This window comes from Indicator indicator, chromosome 19 (genome assembly GCF_027791375.1).
Source record: "Indicator indicator isolate 239-I01 chromosome 19, UM_Iind_1.1, whole genome shotgun sequence".
Classification (NCBI taxonomy): Eukaryota; Metazoa; Chordata; class Aves; order Piciformes; family Indicatoridae; genus Indicator; species Indicator indicator.
Window position 1 is genome coordinate 13,129,015 of NC_072028.1, and position 21,122 is coordinate 13,150,136.

The window sequence follows — 21,122 nt, forward strand, 5'->3', positions numbered from 1 at the left end:
TCATGCAGTAAGACAAGTGTAATTTGAAAAATCTGAATATATTTTAAATAAACATTAGAATCAGCTCTGGACAGTGCAATATTTCAGGTTGATTCATTTTTATTTTCCATTGGTTGATTCATCTATTTTCAAGAGGGTCTGGAGAAAACCAAAGCAACTTACCTTGAATGTCACACTGTCCCTCTGACTAGATCTTGCATTAACTGCTCAGAGATAACTGAGGTCACCAGAGGAAAATATAGCTATAGCTTGTGACAAGCTGCCAGCACATTCTGCTATGGGCTTTGCAAGTACGTGGGGGTGTGTAATAAAGAATTGATTTCAGTTGCATTCAGTTTGTGACATATCTTTCCTCAGTTCTCTGTGCTGTGACAAGGTAGGGAATATACACAGCATGAAGCCTTCTCATGCAGTTTCAGGAGACAGGGACAGGCACATACAGCTGTAAAAACTTTATTTCAAAATCTTTTTATTCAACTGTTATTCAGCAATATACAATACAGTTTATAAACAAATGTCTTACCTTGTTTCCAATCTTAATTTAAAAATAAATATTATTGACAGTGAATATTCATTATGGTAAGATGCACCTTTTTAATTAAAATGTCTCCAAAAGAAATAATTTAATTAAAAAAAAAAGGAAATCCAAAAAACCTAAACACAATAATCTACTAAAAGTATGTCCTTTCTTAGGAAGGGCTTTGACCCAGCATCTTTACATATTGTCATAAAGATAACTGTTCAACAGTTCGTGCAAAATGAAGAGTCAGAGGAAAGGTTTAGAAAAGAAAAAATTACATTAAAATAGAGAAATTATAAGTGCCATGCACAGAGCAGGGCTTTACACTATAGAATAATGCATCTAGTTTCCAGACTCTATGTGGTTTACTTTCTGTGGCATCCCCAAAAATATGTTTTTCCCCCCATGTAGAATTTATCATGCTTCTTCAGTCTCTTTCTGTCCATCTTTAAAACTGTAGGTATTTTTTTTTTGTCAGGGGTTTGTTCTGTTTTTTAAATAGGTTCCTTTTTGTTTGGCTGAGGAGTGGAGGCAGCAGTCTGTCAGTGGTTTACTAATAAATGTACAAGCTTATGCAGTATTAACAGGGACATACATAGGAGTGGGTCTGTAGCATAAATAGGTCCTGTACCTAGAAAAGAAAGAGACAAGGAAGAGAAGGAGATTTAGTTCTTCGTCTTTTCCAATACAGAAGATTAAATGCAGAAGAGAAATACAAGAAGATTTATTTTTATCACTTCAGAGCCAGGGGTCAGAAGCTTAATTTTAATAGTAAAACAGCATCCTCAAGCTATCCAATTCAAATAGCTTGCTCTTCCCCCTCCCAAATCTAACTCCACTTAGGTGATTTCATTATGCATTACTAATGGATGCCTAAACTTGGCTTCAGCCAAGTTACCAGCAATTGACATTTCTATAAATACACCTTAATCTGGTATATGGTTTCTTGAGAAATGACAGGTATCAACCACCCATTACTTTAAAGGGAAATGACAAATGCTGCAGCTGTACTCCTTGATTAACAGGACATGAACCCATTTCATTTGGAATGGGAACAGCAAGACCTTGACATCTTCTTTACCTTTTACAGGAAAGAGCAGAATTTTAAATCAAAAATGTGCACAGGAGCTGTGGAAACACAGAGGTTGGATGTGGAACACATCTGTTACAGTCATTTCATGCAAGCCCAGGGAGGGCAAGACCACTCCTGCTCCTGTGAGGTAATCAGCACAGGGCTGCAGGGGTAGCTGTGTAGGTGCCAGCATGGAAAGCAGATGCCTGTAACTTTATGGCTGGAGGAGGAGGATGCAGCTGTCCCTAGGCAGAGGCAGACACCAGTGCCCTTGGCTCACGGCAGGAAGTGGCACCCATGTCCATAGTGCAGCTAACAAGGCTGTTCCTGCCTCACTTCCACTTACGCCAAGATATTGGTTCAGGTTATTTTCTAGGTACCTGCACCACAAGGAGAGGAATTTACTGTGTGCCACCATGGTCTGGCTCCTCTCCCTTGTGTGGGAGGGCTGAGGTCTGTTTGCCACACTCTGTCAGGGGAGCAGGCTGGATCTGCTGCCAGGCAAGGGTGAGAATGGCCCTTCCTACAGAGAAGTTCTCCTGTCCTAGTGCAGCCTACTCCATTGCTGCAGGACAAGATTACTGCCTTGCACTTCCCCAAGCCCCTGCTGAGCCCACGCAAGCAAGGCTGGACAGGTCCGCAGCAGCTGTTTGAGTGCCAAGTGTCAATGTCATGACATGGACTAGCATGTGCAGTTGTCACCAACACTAATATGGCAGTACAGAGCTGCATACCCATGACTAATGTCTGATCTGGCTGTGGGACATTGCCACAGAGGAGAATGGAAAAGCAGGAGTCCAGCTGGAGCTCTGCCCTGCAGCTGGAGTACACAGGAGCACCTGGGGAAAGGCTTCATCAGTGAACACCCTACACACAGATGTAATTGACACCCAAAATACTGATAATCAGACAGAAAAGTGACTGTCAGAGCCACTCTGCAAAGCAGGAAAGCTTAAAAAAGAGCTTTCTGTGTCCAGTATCTCTGGAAAAGGAACCTGGCCACTTCTGTTCAAGAAACTCACTTCAAGCACCCTAATGCAAATACCTGAGTCTTGGACTGTAGGAGATGTGAGCCTGTCTCAGCTCTGCCATGATCAAAGGAAATACCTGGAAGAGCTCCTGAGTGAACTGCTGCTCATGGGCTCACTGTTCAGGCTGCCTCATGATTTATACACACCTCACCAGCAAAGCTGGAGCATTATTATCCAATATAAACCCATAGTTCACAGTAATACAGTGTGCAGCTGAGGAATTTGAATGTCCCCATAGTGCTAGCTCATAGACACCTAGACTGTATGGAGATTATTTAGTTATTAAGGTTTTAATTAAATCCTTGCATACACCCACACATGGCTAAGGACTGCCTACACAGCAACAGCAAGGCATGAAGATAGAATACAGGATTTTTCTTTTTAAAGCTAAAAATCATTAACAAACACCATTCAGGGAACTAACGGAGTAACTCATTAAATCCTTGCAGGAATACACCAGAAGACACTGCAGGACAGCATACAACAGCTGATGGAGCTCAGGTTCCTGGCCAGTACATGGGCTAGGCCATCACCAGCCCCAAATGTTCTTTCAGCTCTGAGGCAGCAACGCAGGAGCTCACAAGTTCAGAGTTGCCTTCCCTGCCCCAGGAACATGCCCTGCAGAGCCAAGCTGTAAGGAGGGTCTGCCTCTGGAGACCTGCAGGTAGGATAAGCAACCCCCATTCTTCTGCTGAGAGAGTGGGGGCAGTGGGAGCCCTGTCTCTGCTGATGCCAACCCTGCCAGGCTTCCCAGCCACTTTACCAGTCTGGGAGCAAACAGGGCTGAGACAGCCACTCTTCAGCCTCAGGGACCTCCCTCCTTCAGCAGGTTACATGGTTCCCTTAAAAATACACAGTCAATTCACAAATACATCATATCCTCCACTTTCAACAAGGGTAAAGCCCTAAAACAGATCTACCTACACCAAAAGAGAACAGCTTGCTGACTAGGAAGGCTGAAGGTAGACCCTCATTTTCTGTCCATCTCTGAGCCTGACATGATGCTCTGTGGTATCTGAAGGCAGGCTGCTTGTTCACAGATTGCAGTCACTGGCACAATGGATCCAGCCTTCAGTCAGCACATCCCCATTTCCAAGCTGTCAGATGGCTCTTCTCACTTCTGGGACAGGGCCCAGCTGCAAGAATGCCAGCCCAGGATGGTCCCCATGTGCTGTCACTGTCCCCTGTGCCCAAGGATGGCAAGGGCAGTCTGGCAGCAGCTGACACTCGTGGCAGCTGCATGCAGATCACAAGTGCTGAATTTGTGCCAATTCCAGACCTGCCCACCACTGTGGTGAAGATCTGGCCTTGGGTATTGATTATGCTCAAACCTGAGGGTAGTGAGAACCCATCCCTTTGCCAGGGATGAACTTGTTCTTTCAATGAACAGGGCTTGAGTCTGAGGAAATGCTGCCAGTTACTGAAAAAGAAAGCTGCACACTGGTAAGGGGAAATCCCCCTGGAAATGCTGAGGAATTCAACCTGGAGAAATAGGCTCTTGTAGCTCAAGTCCTCTTACAACAACCATCATACTGAAGGGCTGCAAAGGACACCAGGTTAGGATTGTTCTGTTCTGAATGGAAAGCAATATTAGTCACAACTCCATGCAGCAGCTCTGTGCCTGCTTACCAAAGTCATTCCCACCTTTATGTAGTAGTTTTAGCTTAAATCTCAGTGCAGAACTGTGAATTAATGCAAGTCCAAATGTTTTTGTGTTTTCGTTCTGTAGCACTAGTCATTGTTTTTAAATCCATATTCTCCATCTGCTTAATTTGACAGCAGAATGTGAGCTCAGAGTCTGTTAACAGAACCTCAGCAGTTAAATAAAGCATATTTTTAGGAAATTATTCTAACTGAAGACCAAATGCAAGCTTCTTTATTCACGCTGATTCAGTCTCATTCCCTCTAAGACTTCAGGCAGTAGAAGCAGACACACAGAACTTCAGATTTCTTCTCTCTCTGTACATAAGCAGTAATTTCTCCCTGTTTAGTTAACCCAAACCCTTTTCGCTGTAGGTAGCATTGTTTATAAACAAGCTGGCCTGAGTCTCCTCAGTTCTCTGCAGCTTTTGCTGCAGTAGTGGAGCTCTTGATGCTCAGTTAATAAACTGTGACATTTGCAGATGTAAACAAAGCAAATGTGGGTCCTGACTACTGGGATCTGGGCACATCATCGACCCAGATTTGAGAACGGAGAGTTTCTGTCAAGAGACTTTAAATCAGGAGCGTGCAGTTACTTACAAACAAGAGACACTTATAAGAAAACATTTATGCTTTGAATATTCATTTGATGTTTTGTTATTGTAAGCTTATTTATCACTACACAGATGTACAGTTTGGCTTTTACATTATTTATATGCACATGGCTAAAAGGGGAAGTCTACCACTAAGCAGAACAATAACAAATTGTTCTGTTGGTGTATGGTGAATTGCTCTCTGGCATCACTCATCCTTCTTTTCGATTTACAACATAATAATGTTTTACTGTAGTTTTCTATTTAATAATTTGTGTTGTGCCAGCATTCATCAAAGTCTGACTTGAAACAGTTCATCCAGTTGAAAACAAACATTAATTAACCAAGTCACTTGTAACACATAGCAAAAAACGGGAAGATTCTTTTACAAGCTATATTTAACCAATGACCAAAAAAACCAGTTTCTAGCAGTTTCCTATTTTTCTTCCCAGAAAGAATCTGGAAAGTCTCCTGATGTCTCTTTCTGAAATGCCAGTAAAATGCAGTGGCCCATATAATAAAAAGCTGAAAGACATCAGTAGCCTATTTTCCTTGAAAGATGAGATAACACCTACAGTCCGGCTGCCTCTTCATGATGGGAGCTGGGACCCTGGCTGGCAGTATCATGAAACATTTCTCTGTAGTCATCTGTTAGCCTCAGTCAGTTTTCTTAAGGAACAACATTCAATTCAATCTCTCAAACCTAGCAATTCATTAAGAGGAGAAGGATCAAACTGACCACATAGACTGATTTATTCTCTCAGTCCAGAAACTTTAAACTGTACTTGAGAGATATTCTTGCAGAAACTTCTCCTACTATCTTGTATCTATGGAGAAAAGAGGGGATTATACGGGTTGTTGGTCAATTCTTGCAGAAACTTCTCCTACTATCTTGTATCTATGGAGAAAAGAGGGGATTATATGGGTTGTTGGTCAAGGATCATTACTGACAGTAACCTAGGTAAATTCTCACTGACACAGATAGGGAGCACTTCCACTGAATTGAAGGGAATTTACCTAACATCAGATCTAGGAGCTTCTTACAAGTCTTTTAATTAAAAAATACCATTACTAAAGTCACTATCCAGTTACTGAACTGAAGAGGCAATAAGCTGCACCACATCAGAATTGCTCTGCAGTCTAAGACACAAACTGGTAAGCTGCATGTATCCTTCTTCCAATACTAGCACAAGTCACATGGCATTTTTGTTACCATGTTGTATATTTTTTTCCCCAAAGGCTTGTAACTGGTGCCTTAAACTTCCTACTCCTCATGAAGTGGCAGCTCTCCAGGACTCTGTGCACAGTGTATCCAGAGCCTGTGCTAACCTCAGTGCAGCCTCCCAGCTAAACCTCATTATACTGCATGTAACATGAGGTGCTCTTGCTAAAAGAAGCGGCACTATACTGAACTGCAGGGTCCTCATTGCTCCTGGATTTCAGCTGGCTGAGGTCCACCATGCCCAGGCACAACTAGAACCAGCTGCTAAGCTGCGTTTTGGTACTGGTAATTTTGGTTGTGGTGATTTCTCACATATTTATATGCAGCTGCAGAGGATCTGTTCACTACTGAGCCTGCCTAGAAGGCACAATGACAAAATTAGTTTTCTAACCACCACACATTTTTATTTATGATTAGCTAAATTTTGGAACAGCTTTCCATAACTCATGTCAAAAAAACACCCCACAGAAGCGAGCACATGCATTTTTCCACAACCAAACAGGTATAAAAGCTAGTGATCCTGCCCTCTTCCTTCATCCATGCCATCAAGGGTTTTAAGATGAAGGATAAAACCTTCTCATGCATCTGGGTGAAACTATAAACATTGCCCTCCACACTCTTCTTGACAATGCCCACATTCCTCTTTCCTTACCCACACCATAAATGCTCCAAGATAACTAACCAGTTTTAGTGGCCAGAAGACACTAGCCAGTTGTAAAACAGTGTCATCAGTTTAGGTCTTCTTAAATATACTCGAGCTTCATTTGTCTACCTTTTCCCTTAAGATATCTATTGCTATGTGCAGGCTTATAATTAGAAGTGAATTGCCAAAATGCCATGTAGCAAGGGGAACTCAACTCCTATCCTAATTTTGGAAACTCAGCAGGTTTTAGTATGTCAAATAAGATTCCTTTTGAATTTGGAATATTTAGCACTCCTGGATAGATGGTGTTTGACCTGCATCTATTTATGTGCTGGGCTGAACACGTGTGACTGAACAGAGAGGTGAGGTAGAAAGTGAGGCTTGCTAACTCTACAGAAGCTCCATACAGGGCAGCACAATGCAAATTTCCAGCACAGGTAGAAATGTAAGTATGCATATTTAAGAAGAATTGAATTCTTTGTCACAGTCTTATTCTTAATATTTATTGTTCTTAATATGACATCTGACAAAGCCCATCTAGGACAAAAGACTTTTCTGTTTTAGTGGTAAACCACAGCATGGGTAGCAGGAAGGCATGGGAATTACAGCATCTGCTAGCTCCCTGAGCATTTCAGCTGACATGCTTAACTCCTACTGGGGAGAAAGAAAACTACACCATGGCTGACCACCCTTGAATACCAAGAAGCCCCTGGTTTAGCATATTCTATGAAAAATGGGTCATGTATATATGTAGTTATGGACAGATTAGAAAACAAATTGGATGGCAAGGAGAGGGAGGTGTAGTCATGCAAGGAAATGATGCAGAAAAGATAAGATTGCTTCTGATACAAAGCTGAGAAAAGGATTCCTTCTGCAGCATTGATTTTTCTAAAGTACTGCAGTGCTTTGCTGAAGTGAAACTCTGAGTGCCTTTGGGACAGGAGTTGCATCTATGTTTCTTACGGCACTTGCAATTATTAAGGTGGATTTCTGCTCACATTAGAGCTCATTTCAACTAAGACTCATTAAGGCCAAATTGTACTGAAAATACTAGGACTGACAATCCCTTCCAAACCTGCATATGGCACACAGATCAGTCAAGTGGTCAGTTATCCTCTATGGAGGCTCTTCCTTTTTCCTCCTACATCACAAGGGCATTAGACATAAGATACAGGATTAGACAGACAATTGATCCAGCTCGACAGTGCTGCAGGTCAGTATAGCAAGATATTTTTGTACTAAATGCAGCTACTAACAAAAAGAAAGAGGGGTAGTTAAACTAGTGGACTTGATGAATGCATGGAAGTGTGTATCAGGTAGAGAGCAAGAAATACTTCTGCCTATAGTGAAAATGGTTCTGCTTTTTAGTGCACCAGAGAAATATGCAGTTTCATTATTGATAAGATCATAAAAGCTCATCTCCTGCCAAAGTTACTAGAGGTAGGGACACATAATACGTGGAATGGTTGGTAAATTTTCCCTCAATCTCCTCACTTCCTTTCTGTGTTATCCAGATGTATAGCCAGCAGTCTTACTGAAAGCCTCCTTCTACTTCTTCCAAATGCTATATTTGACTATGGAAACTGCTGTATTGAGAGAAGGTGGTGCCCCCAGAAAGCCCAGAAGAGCAGCATCTCAGCCGATTCACATGGAGCTGGGCCCCTGAGGGGCTGGCTCTTGGGACCTGTCCTACAATGGAGACAGCCAAATCAACTGCCCAACCACTCCAAATATCCACTCTTGGAGAAATTAAGCAAAAACTTGAAGAAAACACCAGCATGTGCTTCAGGAAAACACCACACTAATAGATAATGAGCTCCAAAATGAAACACTGCTATAGGCAGTGTCAATATAGAATAGGAATATACCTGAAAAGAGTCCTTCACTCTATGTAGATCATGCAACTTAAATACTTTATATTAATCTGCACCTAAATAAGCCAGTAACTTTCCTCTTTTGAGATCTACAGATCGTCTCTACTTTGTAGTACATTCAGATAAACAGATTTCTGCTTTTGTATCTGTGAGATCACATCCCCTCACCAAATACTTACTAAAGGGACCTAAACCAGGCAGCTATGGATTTGTTTAATTTCCAGAATTTCGTGCAGGTCCATGATCCAAAACTAACTTAACAAAACCAAGCACCATTAATTCGTTCCTTGACACTTGAATAATGAGAGATACAAAATTCCTTGTAATGTGATTTGGTGGAAAATTAATTTTGAACTAAAACATCCAGAAGAATAACTGACTACATTAGGGGTAGTTCAGATGGTAAATGAACATCCAGCCCTACACATCTTTCTTCAGTATACTGATATATACAAATAGTAAAAAGCACAACTCAAACTACCCAAACCAGGAGGCAATAAAGAATACTGGTACTGGTGGTGGGGTTTCAGTTACTGGGCTTTGAAGTGAGTCTTGGCCATATTCTCAAGCTTTTCATTATAAGCAGGGGAGTTAAAAAAAACCACACTGCAAAAAGCAGGTGAGCTACGTATGGTCACATAATTCCCTAAGTTGACACTTCAGGAAAAGACTTCAGTAAAAGTGACACTGGACAGAACCACCAATTTCATATTCTGCAACTGATACAAGCCATAAATATTTGCAACCCAGAAGTGAAGAACGAGACACTTCAGTTGCCACTTCACTGTCTTTTAGATAGTTTTTTTGACTTGATCAGGATTAGGAGCAAGCTGCCAGTGGTAGTTGTAATTATCACTCCAATCAGAATTACTGAAATTAAGTAAATCCAAGCACAGATTATCTATGGATTTCTTTGAAAAACAACCCTATTCTGTCCATGCTTAAACAACACAACTAAGTGCATTAGGGTTAGCAGAACTGAACAGTGCATTAGCAGAACACAAGGCAAATGGCTGTATTGAGAACATGTGCTGAAGAAAAAGCAGAGCCTTTGATTTACGCAGAAGAAGGGACTGCCTTTTTGCTATAAACAGACAGCAGCATTTGGGGAGTGACCCACAAGTACACAGACCCTCCAAACCTTTCCAAAGACTGATATTCACTAGGTATATCTAACTAAAGACACTGTCATGCCCTAGATCTAGGAGAGGCCATACTTTACAGAATGAGCCAGCAAAGGGTTATTTGGAAAAAGTGTGGCAGGGTGATATTCCTCAATGCCCTCTTTCCATGCAAAATTCCCAGCAACCTTGCATTAGAGGCATTCAGATTAAAACACCAATTAAAATATTTATACAGTAGTAAAGTAGTTCTAATTATACCAGTTCAGTGAATTTTACACATGACTAATAAAATGGCAGACACAGAAGACGATGTCCATTACAGGACTTACTAACTGTGCTCTGCCTCATTCTGGAGATAGCAGCCGCTCGTAGCACACAGTAAGGATGCTCTGCTTCCTAGCCACAGCAACACAAATGCAGAGCAAGGACAGATAGTACAGCAACCACTTGATATCCTGCATAAGCTTCGTTAGCACAGCTCCCTTCTCCAGCCGTGGCACAATGATCTGTGCACTGCGATCACACTGGTTTCTCCACAGAGCACAGCTGCTGCTCTGCCAAACTGCTCTTCTTTCCAGCTAATAAAATTGCCTCCCAACTGATAACAGCCTAGCAATAGAAAATAGTCAGTTGTTAACTGCTGTTATGACAAATAATACTATTCTGCTGACAACCCTGTTTTTTCCAATACAAACCTACTTGAACTGTTTGTTATTGACATATGAGTCTGCTCTGCCATTATCTAATTTTGAAACACACATAGTAAACAGCAAGTGAACTCGCCAGCATTCTCTTACTGCTTTAGCAAAGCTAAATCAGAACCCCAAGCAAACATCTACTGCCAGCACAGTCCTGTCAAGCTCTGTTATGTAAAGCAGAAACACTTTCTTCACAGTACTACTGTAAGATGAATTTCCTGACAGATCCTACTTTGTTTGCTTTCCAACAACAGACCACCACTATTAATGTCCCTCTCAAAACTAGTACTAGTGAGATTGTCTTGACATTTCTTTCTGCTATGACTGCTAAGTATGCTGCTTAAAGGATTTGGGTCCTATATAATCCACAACACAGTTCAAGTGTTACTTTACATGTCAGTAAAGCTGCGTAAGTTCAGCAGATGTGGGGAATCTGTAACAGCTATCTGCTTCTTAGTACTGCAAACTAAGACTCCATTTTGCAATGTATCTGTTGGAAATCATCCATAAAGAACTAACTAGCAATGTATGTATATTCTTGCCCCAAATGCTCTGTGTTCATGCAAAATGACTTGTGGGTGCACTTAGCCTTCCCTCCTAGAAATTTTTAATTTTCACCCACTAATGAATCTCATATAGATAGATCAACATTAGGTACAGCTTCCACATTCAGTAGAAAGACTTGGAATACCCTTTTCACTGTGTTCAGTAATATTTTTTGAAACATCTTTCCATCTAAAACTCAAAGATATTAATGAAGTTCAAATAATATTCAGATTTCTTCAAGGACACTGCACAGGACTTAGCAGAACAGGTTAGTCAGTTTTGTCTGTTCTCCCAGGAACAAGCAAGAACTGCTGAAAGGAAGTTACTCAAATAAATTGCATTTCCACAGTACAAAACCACCCTGGCACAGCTTGTTTCTGCCCTAGGTAATGAGGTGACACGGTACTGCAGTTTGTGTTTTTGTCCAGTTTGAGAATTAATTCCTATTACACACACAGAAAAGAAGATATTTGACCTCACTTGTCCCCAAAGCAGTCTCATTTGCCTAGATATTAAAGTGCTAGTGATGTGTATTTAATGAGGATTCTTTTTGCATGTTTATTATCCAGTGACATTTAGGAGGTCAGCCTGATAATTCAGTTATGGCCTCTGTCTTGCTACTTTACCTAATGTAAAGGAAAATGTGATGTGACCCATAGGTTGCATCTAACTACAAATAACAACAGAATGAGCACTCATGGGGCAGTGAAGTAGACCCATACATTAATGAAGTGGAAAGGTAGGGAGCCTAAGCTTAAGAGCAACACAGACTTTCCTTTCTTGCTATTTTGTGTAATGTTAATCTATCAAAGATAAACGAGCTCCATGGGCTATTTCTCAAACTAACATGCAGAGTCATTCTAATCCTAGCAAAATCTGGAGAGCCAAGCCCTTACCCAGAGTTAATCCAAACTCAACCACAGCCACACCAAACAGAGGCCCTCTAATTGGCCACAGCTCATTGCACTGCAGAAAACAGTGTGTTCATTTACTTTCCTGTCTCCGAGCTGCAAAAAAACCCTTTTGCTTACCAGTGCACGATGGAGATCAGCACTCTCCCACACCATCTCCTGCCTCAAGGTAGGTCACCACAGCTTGACTCTGTGCAAGCACTGCTCTTACAAGCATCACTGAGAGCTGCACATGCAGAGACTGCAGAATTTGGACCTGGTGCTTTATTATCTCAGGCTGTGTAGCCCACAAGCAGACTTCCCTCTGCCTCAAACATAAAAGGCTTTATGGGGGGCAGAAGGGGATAGGCGTGAAGTGAGAACTTACTTTCTTCTTTGCTGTGAACACTTCATCTCTATGTAACACGAGTCTGTCTGTGTCCTTCCTAGAGCACTCTAAGCATAATGAAGCACAGTTTCTTGTTTCACACTCCCATCTTTGTTTATTTTATTTAAAGCTTTCACTTCATAGCTTTGAGGCTAGAGATCAAACAAATAAAAGGGAATTTGGAGGCTGCAATGTCTGATCTACATTCTGCTCAGAAGCTAAAAATTGCCCCCAAGCCAATACACAAGCACTCAATTTGAAGACTGTTTGGGAGGATATAGTAGAGACAGTTTGCCTCCCAGAAGGTCAGTATGAAGATCCTTGTTTATGACTTCACCTATCAGGCGACAAATTGTTGGCCTCGTGACTAAGGCACTGGACTTAAATTTAAGAGATCTGAAACTAAGTTTTGGTATTTAATTTCACAACGGCCACACACTTAATAAAGTTGGTCATCGCTCTTCCTGCCACTTGCCCAACTCATCTATTTGGACTACAAACCTTCTGGGATAGAAACACTGCACGTTCTGCTCAGTGACGTTCCTATATCCTCCCCTACTTACCACCCAGCACAAACTAGGAACAGTTCTAATCACATTAACACTGTATGCAGTCCTTCACTTGTGCACCCTGACTTTCTTCCTACAGAAAAAAAATCCCATTTGTATATAAGTATTTAAACTGAAAGCTAAGTATTCTTTTAATTTACAACCACATGGAGAGCAACTCCTTCTCTGGTAATATGAAAACCAATGATCTGACCAGCAGATCTTTGCCTCCCTGCAGTCTAAATAATATGTTGTGTGTCCACTTCAGCCTACCTTGCTGGCAGACAAGCAGTAATCTTTCTTACTCTCATGAGACCAGAGCACTAAGTTTTTACATGGTCGTAGAAACACTGCAGATAAAATTCTGTTTCAGTAGCTAGTATTCCTGGCACATTGGGCATTTTTTCCTGTTACATTGAATCTATTCCCTTATATACTATAATGCTGACCACAAATTTTTACTAAATGCACTTTCAGATAGCATGTCCAAAACTATGGATGAGTCTCTATGCTCTTTAGAGAATGTCAGTGGCAGACACATTTATTCTAATAAATTCATGCTTCTGTTCAACTCTTAAGATATAAAGAATCACATCTTTCCATGCTGCAAGACTGCGACTCCAACTGAAGTAAACAAGAGCCCTGCAGGCACATCCGAAAGCAGCACTTGATCTATAATTGCACTTACTGGAATACAAGCACATAGAGGCCCTATCTTCCCCTACACTGAATATATTGGAAAGATTTCTATTGCAAGGAGAATAGGATTAGAGCACAGTCCATGCAGGACACCATAGCTAGTACCATGACATCAGTTTTTCGGTGGAGCTCTTCAGCGTATTAAATAAGAGTGTTTCTTAATCACTAATGGCAAACCCATTGTTTGAGCACGTTTTTGCCTTTATCCAGAGGAAATATCCCCAGGTACAATGACAAGACATACAAATGCTAAAGACTTTTGTGAGTAAGTGTATTAGATGATTCAATTATTACACACAGATTTGGTGCAAGGTACTTATCTGCATGTGTGCTACAGAAGTCAGAATAATGAAGCGTATGATTATGCTACTATGCATACATGTAATTCACACAGCAACACCGGGTTAGGTCCTGCAGTCTTATACATCTATATGAACAAAGATTTAGTTTGACCTGATGGGTCTACTGTGTGGAAAATCAGCTGTGACACTACCTTAAGGGGGTGGACTCAAAACGGGGCTTCTAGTTTGCAGAGGTAAAAAAAAGAGAGAATAAAAAAGTATTTTCAATAAAGAGACTGCAGAGAAAAAAATAATTAGTGTACCTAAAATAACTCTAAAGAACACCACTTTCACAAACAAACAGGGAATTCTGAAGGATGTAATCTTCTTGGAAGATATTTTGAAAAACAGAATCACAGAATAGTAGGGGTTGGAAGAGACCTCCAGAGATTATCAACATCCCCTGGCAAAGCAGGATCACTTAAGGCAGGCCACAGAGGAATGCATCCAGACAGGTTTTTGAAAGTCTTTAGAGAAGGAGACTCCACAACCTCTCTGAGAAGAAAGTTTAGTACTTATCCAACCCAAGTGACAACACTGGAGACCTCAAACTTCAATTTCTTCACAAAACCTCACAATATCCCTTTAAGTCCTCACCACACTGACTTCCACATTACTATTTTACTCACGTACCTTCATTCTGACACTTCATGTCTAAGGGAGATAAATCAATTTCTTGCCTCTGCATGAAGTTGCCTCTCTGCTTCAAATCAAGTGCCTTTCCTGGACAGTTCTAAAATACACCAATGAAGGGGACCAGGATGGGAACCATCAATCTGCTTTCCAAAAGCAACAAGAGGGATACTTTGTGGTAGTAATTTTCAGATGGTTCTGGTCCAGAAGACACCTGAATCAGGAACTTCAAAGACCAAGTCTTTGGCTGCTAATCTCCTGAGCCATGCTGTGGCTGATGCTTTATTGATAAGTAATTAAAGGCAACACCAAACTGCCACAGGTATGACAATTATAATAAACCATGTAAAAGCTTGTCATTCAGGAGGTCTTGATTCAAGCAGAGTATAAAAAAACCCAACATTTTTACAGAGAACTACACCAAAATACAGTATTAGTTGCCTGTCTCGTACAGGGTCAAAAGCAGTTGCTGGTTTATACCTTATAAAGTCATTATTATGAACAGTAACAGGAGTCTTGTCCTCTACACCAACTTCAGCTTTCTCCTGGAATGTGAACTGCCACAGAGTGGCACTGTTCACGGATAACAGGGTTCACAGGAGAGATGGCACAGCAGGAAATTCTGGTTTAGCCTATTTTGTAGTCCTACTAGCATGTCTCCATCTGGAGATCCCCACAAAATATTTTTCTGCATTCCGCTATCTTTTTCACTGATTTAAATAATTCCATAATTTCCACTGCTGGCCACCATGCTCATACTTTAAGTTCAAATTTATACCTCAGCCTACAAACAATGCAACAGTGCCACATCCTCGAACCACAGGCATGTAAAAAATCAGGTCAGACAGCAGCTTAGATGATCTGGGCAGGGGGTCTTGCCCTAACAGACATATGTGACATGCTCCCTTGGCAGCACACGCTCACATCCATCTGTTGGGATGGAACTGAGCCCACTGCACTTCCATCATCCTGGTTTTAGTTCATATACACCACATAAGCTCTGGGTTGAGTAGGCAGAGCACACAGGGCTGTAAGTCTTAAACCTATCTTCTGTTGTTATCTTCTCACATTGTGAGAATTCTCACTATGGGAGAGTGGAAAGAGGAAACACAATCAGCCACCACACCTGGGCTCCTGTGAGGAAAGCAGACCTTTCCAATAGGAAAATAACAAGTCTTGCGCATGACAGCGTTTGGTTTATTTTCTTGTGGTCAGTGCATTCAGCAAAAGCAAACAGCTTTTTTCTTTGTAGGTCTCATTAGACTTCAGGAATTACCATTTTGTCTTCCACTAGACACCAACAAACACCAGCTTTGTTTTAGAAATTACGAGGAGTAAAGCCCAGTTTTCACACACATTTCTACATACGAAAAAGCAAAAATTATTCAGAAAACAGTCAAAAGCAGTAGCCAGACAAAACACAGCACCAGCAGGTCACAGTGACCCCTATACAACTGATTCCCATTACCGTGATCCAAAACTTTCAACCATTTGCCCTGAGAGTGCAAAGAGGTATCAGGAAGAAGTGTGAACACTCCTGTGCAAGGATTATGAATCTACGTCAGAAGAGACTCAGCAGAGAGGGGAGCTTAGGGCTTTCCCTGCACAGTCAGTGGCATAATATTGTTTCCTTTCTACCACAGTTACTTTGACAGGGACATCTGTTCAACATTAGCTAAGTGGCAGTGGCTTAGTTTAAAGCCCAGCAAGACCAGCACCACACCTTTGAATCTTGAAACACCTTTGCAAATGCAAATTTCAGACTCTGGGTTCTTTACCCCAGACTTTGATGTCATCAGTGTAAATAAAGCTGTAATGTAATAACATGGCACCGGACGATCAAAATCAGCATGTTTACATTTGCAAATCATTACAGAGCACAGGATCTCCAATTCTTACCCGGCCAGTAACCCAAATTGGAGCTCATCACACACCAATTGACGTTTCCCGTCCGAACCTGCACTCTGTTCCACGTGGGGCCTGCGCCTGCTCTGGGCGACCAGTCCCTGCAGTCACTCACTGATTTGAATTAGCTGCAGAACAGCCATAGTGTTTCGCTCAGTTGAGGCTGCAGCTACTGACTGAAACATCAGTCCGAAAAGCTGCAAGGGGGTGGTCTCCCACAGCACCTACCGAAAGGCAGCAGGTCAGACTCACCTCCCCAGCCCTACGCCTCTGTGCCAAATCTGACAAGGCAGGTGCGGGGCGCTGCAGATCACGTGCACTTACTTACAGACTCGGCCGCAGTGACTCAGATGTAGCACTGCAGCGACAGTCCCACCTGTGGCAGAGCGGTGTGGCGGTGAGCGACCCTAAACAGGGCTGGGGAGCCCCGGCCGGGCTGAAAATAGGTGCCTCCCCGCCCGCGGCCCCGCACCCTACCTGACCCGTGCTGCTGGCGGAGGATGGCGGTCTGACCGGGCGGTGGCGAGGCCGAGGAGGCGGCAGCGGCGGCCGCCGAGGCGGTGGCCGTGGCGGCGGAAGTATTCCCCTCGGCCAGGGGTGGCGGCGGCTGCGGGCGATTGCCGGGACCCGGCGGTGGCGTGGGCCGCGCGGCGGGACCGTGGCGGCGCGGAGCCACGCCGCTCTGGATGTGCGAGACGGCCTCGGCCGCCTGCACGTCGGGCGGCGCGAAGCGGGAGAGGACACGCAGCAGCGCCTGGGCCTTGTGCTCCTGCGTCTCGTCGTCGCTGTAGTCCGCCACGCGGCACTGGTAGACGCCCTCGTCCTGCCGCCGCACGCCCGAGAGCCGCAGCCGGTGCGAGATGTCGTTGCCCTGGACGCGGACCGTCTGCAAGAGAGTGCACCCCAGGCGGCGACTCAGCAGCGGCCGCCGGCCCCGACCGCCTCGAGGACCTGACTCGGCCCCGCCGTTTTTCCCTCCCCAGTAACAGCCCTGCTCTCCTCAGTACAGCCCCAGCAGAGCTCGCTCTTCCCCCAGGTATGCGTCGTTCGCTGTCAAGATCAGCGTGCTTGGGCTCGTTCCCCACATATCGAGTGCACCGGGCGTGAGCCCAGCCCCTCGCTGTTAAAGCCCCACCTCGGGATCCCGAGGGGCCATGCATAATTACTCGCTGCTCCCCGTCATTCCCACCGCCCCTCGCGCACTCTGCTATTCCGCTGCTGTCCGACCCTAGCCCCTCTACCCCTGGCCAGGCCCGCACGGCTCTCCAGCGCCGTCCCAGATGCCGGGGTGGTTTCCAGCCCGCAGGAACCGCCCCACATCCGAGAGGCGGGGGAAGCCTAGCAGCCTGGACATCGCCTTGCACCTGTTGCCGCGGGCGAAGCCCTGCTGGCTGTCGTACCACCCAGCCCAGATCAAGAAGGTGCTCCGCAGCAGCGGCGCAGGCCACTCTCCGCCACTGCGGCGGGAGACAACGGCTCCAGCCGTGCCTCGGCACCGCAGTCCTTTTCAGATGTGGCTAAAGAAGGGCTGTAGGGCAAGTATCACACAGAATCACCTCCTCCCCATTTGCAGGGAATGAGATGTGACTGCTAAACCGGCAACAGATGGTAAAGTTTTGACCGAAGCGCCACACAGGGAGGAAGGGAAACGTGCCACACTCCCGCTGTGCTGCTAGAGCGGGACTGCCAGTAAGACCAGCTGCATTCATGTGTCAGGAGAGAAGAGGGGCATGCAGGAAATCCCATGTGTATGGGAGGAGGGGTGCACGTCACCCAGATGGAGCTGCACTTACACTGATTTTGGTTGCATCCTTATTTGTTACCTAAAATAACAAAAAAAAAAAAAGGGAAATTAGACTCGGCTCTGCCAGCACATCAACAAGATGCTTTATTCCCACCCCAGTGCAAGGACAGCACACAGGCAGATGCAACTTTCTCCACTTGCCATTCACACAGTCCATGTGTGGCTGATGGTGGGAGGAGAGAGGTAGGAGGGGAGGGAGGTCCCCAGGGGATGGGGAAGGCACCAAACCAGTGCTCTTCTTGGGGTACTGTTTTGGTGAAGCTCCTGTGGTGCCCACAGAAGCATGATGGGTGTGAACAGCTGCCAAAGAAGTGCTTGTTGCATGCTGTGCTGCTCACAGCTGCTGACAAACACTGGGGAAGATGCTTTACCAGCAGCAATAGCATGCCAGTGAAGTGCTTGGGCAGGCTGGATCCCACACTGTTCAGGGCAGAGCTTCAGTCCTGAAACATCCTGGGAGCAGGTATCGCTCTGCAGGCTTTGTACTGTGGGGTTTTTGGGTGCTTTGTTTGGTTAGTTTTTGTCTGCAGCCAACTACTGTAAACCTAAGTGATGCCTCAGATCTCAGTGATGCACCTCCTAGGGAGATGGTCATCACTCTCCAGGAAAGCCCTGCCATCATTTATTGTTCAAGCAACTCACAGTTTTTATGTAAGGTTAAGGAAGACATTTAAATCCATGCGATTTATTTTCCTGTCTGACAACTGACTACACTTTCCCCAGCTAGGCGGCATCGCATTAGCTCAGTGTCTATATGCTTTGCATCTCTATTTGAGCTCTGCAGGAAAACAAGCATACCACAGAGAGGGGAGCTGGCACAAGCACAGAGGCTGCCATGGGGCACCCTGCTGGCACAGGGGCCCAGGGCTGGAGAGGATGATGTGCCCTGAGCAATAGGGCAACATAGCCTGGAAGTCCAACTTCTTGTATGGCCCCATTTGTCACCAGTTGTGCACTTGGGGAAGGCTGCAGAATGAACTGGCTTATATTGGGGAAATGCAGCTGAAAAATTTAGCCTACCCTCACGCCAGGCAGCTTGCTAGGGAGAGGGGAAAGGACATGCAAGATTTAACTCTGCTTCATGCATTTTAATTACTACATCTGAGTGTCTGAAAATGTCTTGCTGAGCTACAGACACAGGTGTGTATGTGCAACCCCAAGAAACTGTGCATTTGTATATGCAGATTGACATGTACTTAATATAGCAGCAAAGAGAGGTGTATCCCTCATGCCTTTCTATGTTCCATCAGTGAGCAAACAGAGGCTCTCCCACCTTTTTTTCTAGCTCAGTCCACAGAAACACTGGTTTTTGCTTGTCCTCCCTTCATATCACAGCTATTTTTGACTGCCTGTCTGGGGTCCTCATTGCTGCTTTTGCAGTGGCACAGTTATAATTTTCCATTTACAGTGCTTAAAGCATTCATGGTTTTTCCTGAGGTGCATGTCCCTCATGGTGCATGCACTGTCCTCCTCTGTCCCAGGGAGGTCCTGGGGATGCCAGTGCTTCCAACTGCTCGCTGGCACTGGGTAGAGGAAGCACTCCTCTCTGAAACTGCTGCACTTATTCTGATTGCCCTCTGACCATGTTGCACTTGATGAAGCGGTATTATCTCCACAGCACTGTATTACCTTGCTCCTGCTGCCGGGGACACTGATGGCTAATTCGTGTGCAAGCTCTCTGGCTGGTTCTTTAAGGTACCACCACTGGATTTCCAAGGAGTAAGAAGTGGATCCGCTGGCTCGGAAAGCACAAGGCATCTCAATATCATCTCCCTCCCTAACAGTCACATCTTTGGGAACTTCAGTAAAGGTAGCTGGGAGAGGAAGACAGAGTTACAAGGGGTGGTTAATGGGAAAGATTAAAAGACAAGATCAGTCCTTTTCAGTGTAACGTGAAATGCTTTGGCTCATGGCCTAAGCGCTGAGACACGGGTTTCCCACAGACCAGTGACCGCAGGACAACCAGAGCCTCGGGGACTGTGCACCTGGGGCAAGGCCGAGCCGGTCCCCATCAGTGTGCAGCCGGGGCCGCGGCTGCAGCGGAAATGGGAAGTTTCAGGTGGGCCTTAAAATTACAAGAAAGCGCTTGGCTAGACACAGAACTCCAGTGTCCCACTGCCCCCTCCCCCGAATCCGGCGCGGGGACTGTCCCGGTCTGCGCGCCCGCCGTGCTCCACTCCGGTGGCTGCGAGGCACCAAGCCCGCGCTGCCGACAGCTGTGGCCGCAACAGTGCCACCTTGTTCTGCAGAGCCCTCCCAGGCTGCGCTCCCTGCCCCCAGCCAGCAACACTTCCACAGGAAAAATCGGCAGGGAGGACGGGACTTGGGAGCAATTGACGGCAGGAGTCCAGCGGCTAGAACTCGGCTGCGGACAGGGCGGCGGAGCCTCGCCGTGCCCGAACCGCAGCCCCGCTGCCTCCCGCCAGCAAGTTGTGTCCGGAGCAAGCGGCTCACTGGGGGAAGAGGCTGAAGTTTCCTACTCACCGGTGACGATGAAGAGCAGAGGCGCGTTGAACATCAGGTAACAGAGGGTGCAGAAGAGCCCCCGATTTCCCATCGCATCTGTGTGGGCTGCGGGCGGGGGCCGGGCTCGGGGCGCAGCCGGGCACGCCTCAATCCATCGCACACAGCGGGGCCGGGTCAGGGCTCCTTCCCAAAAAAGCCAAAGCCACCCGACTAACCTTGGTTTGTGGAGAAGCAAATATAAAATCCAGAGCCGGCTGCTCAAACTCGCTCGCAGGTGGAAGCGACGTTCTAGGAATGAAGTAATAAATCTCGTCCCGGTTCCTTGCTCCGCCGCGAGCGGGATTCAACTGCCCTGCGCTGAATACGGGCTCCTGCTGCCCGCAAGCGGGGAGGCGACGCTGGGCTCCCCTCCGAGACCCATCACACTGACAAGTCTGATGTTGGGGCTCGCAGGAAGGTCCAGCGAGTCGGCAGGGACGAGACT

At 45.1% G+C, this 21,122-nt stretch overlaps 1 protein-coding gene across 1 annotated transcript; it reads right to left on the bottom strand.

The window, feature by feature from the left end:
- Window positions 1-1,062: 1,062 nt before the first annotated feature.
- Window positions 1,063-20,729, bottom strand: VSTM2B (V-set and transmembrane domain containing 2B). Its single transcript, XM_054389827.1, has 5 exons — window positions 20,657-20,729; window positions 19,802-19,986; window positions 18,162-18,191; window positions 16,846-17,254; window positions 1,063-1,151 (listed from the first exon to the last, which is right to left on the bottom strand). The coding sequence occupies exons 1-5, from the start codon at window positions 20,727-20,729 to the stop codon at window positions 1,063-1,065; spliced, it is 786 nt and encodes a 261-aa protein (XP_054245802.1).
- Window positions 20,730-21,122: the final 393 nt, after the last annotated feature.

Excerpts from the sequence above, each read along its gene's own strand:
- VSTM2B (XM_054389827.1), bottom strand. The coding sequence starts at position 20,729 with ATGGGAAATCGGGGGCTCTTCTGCACCCTCTGTTACCTGATGTTCAAC. Across the intron at positions 18,192-19,801 it reads TCCCCGGCAGCAGGAGCAAG|GTAACAAATAAGGATGCAAC; the intron begins GTAATACAGTGC and ends TTGTTATTTTAG. Across the intron at positions 17,255-18,161 it reads AGGATGCAACCAAAATCAGT|ACGGTCCGCGTCCAGGGCAA; the intron begins GTAAGTGCAGCT and ends ACTCTCTTGCAG.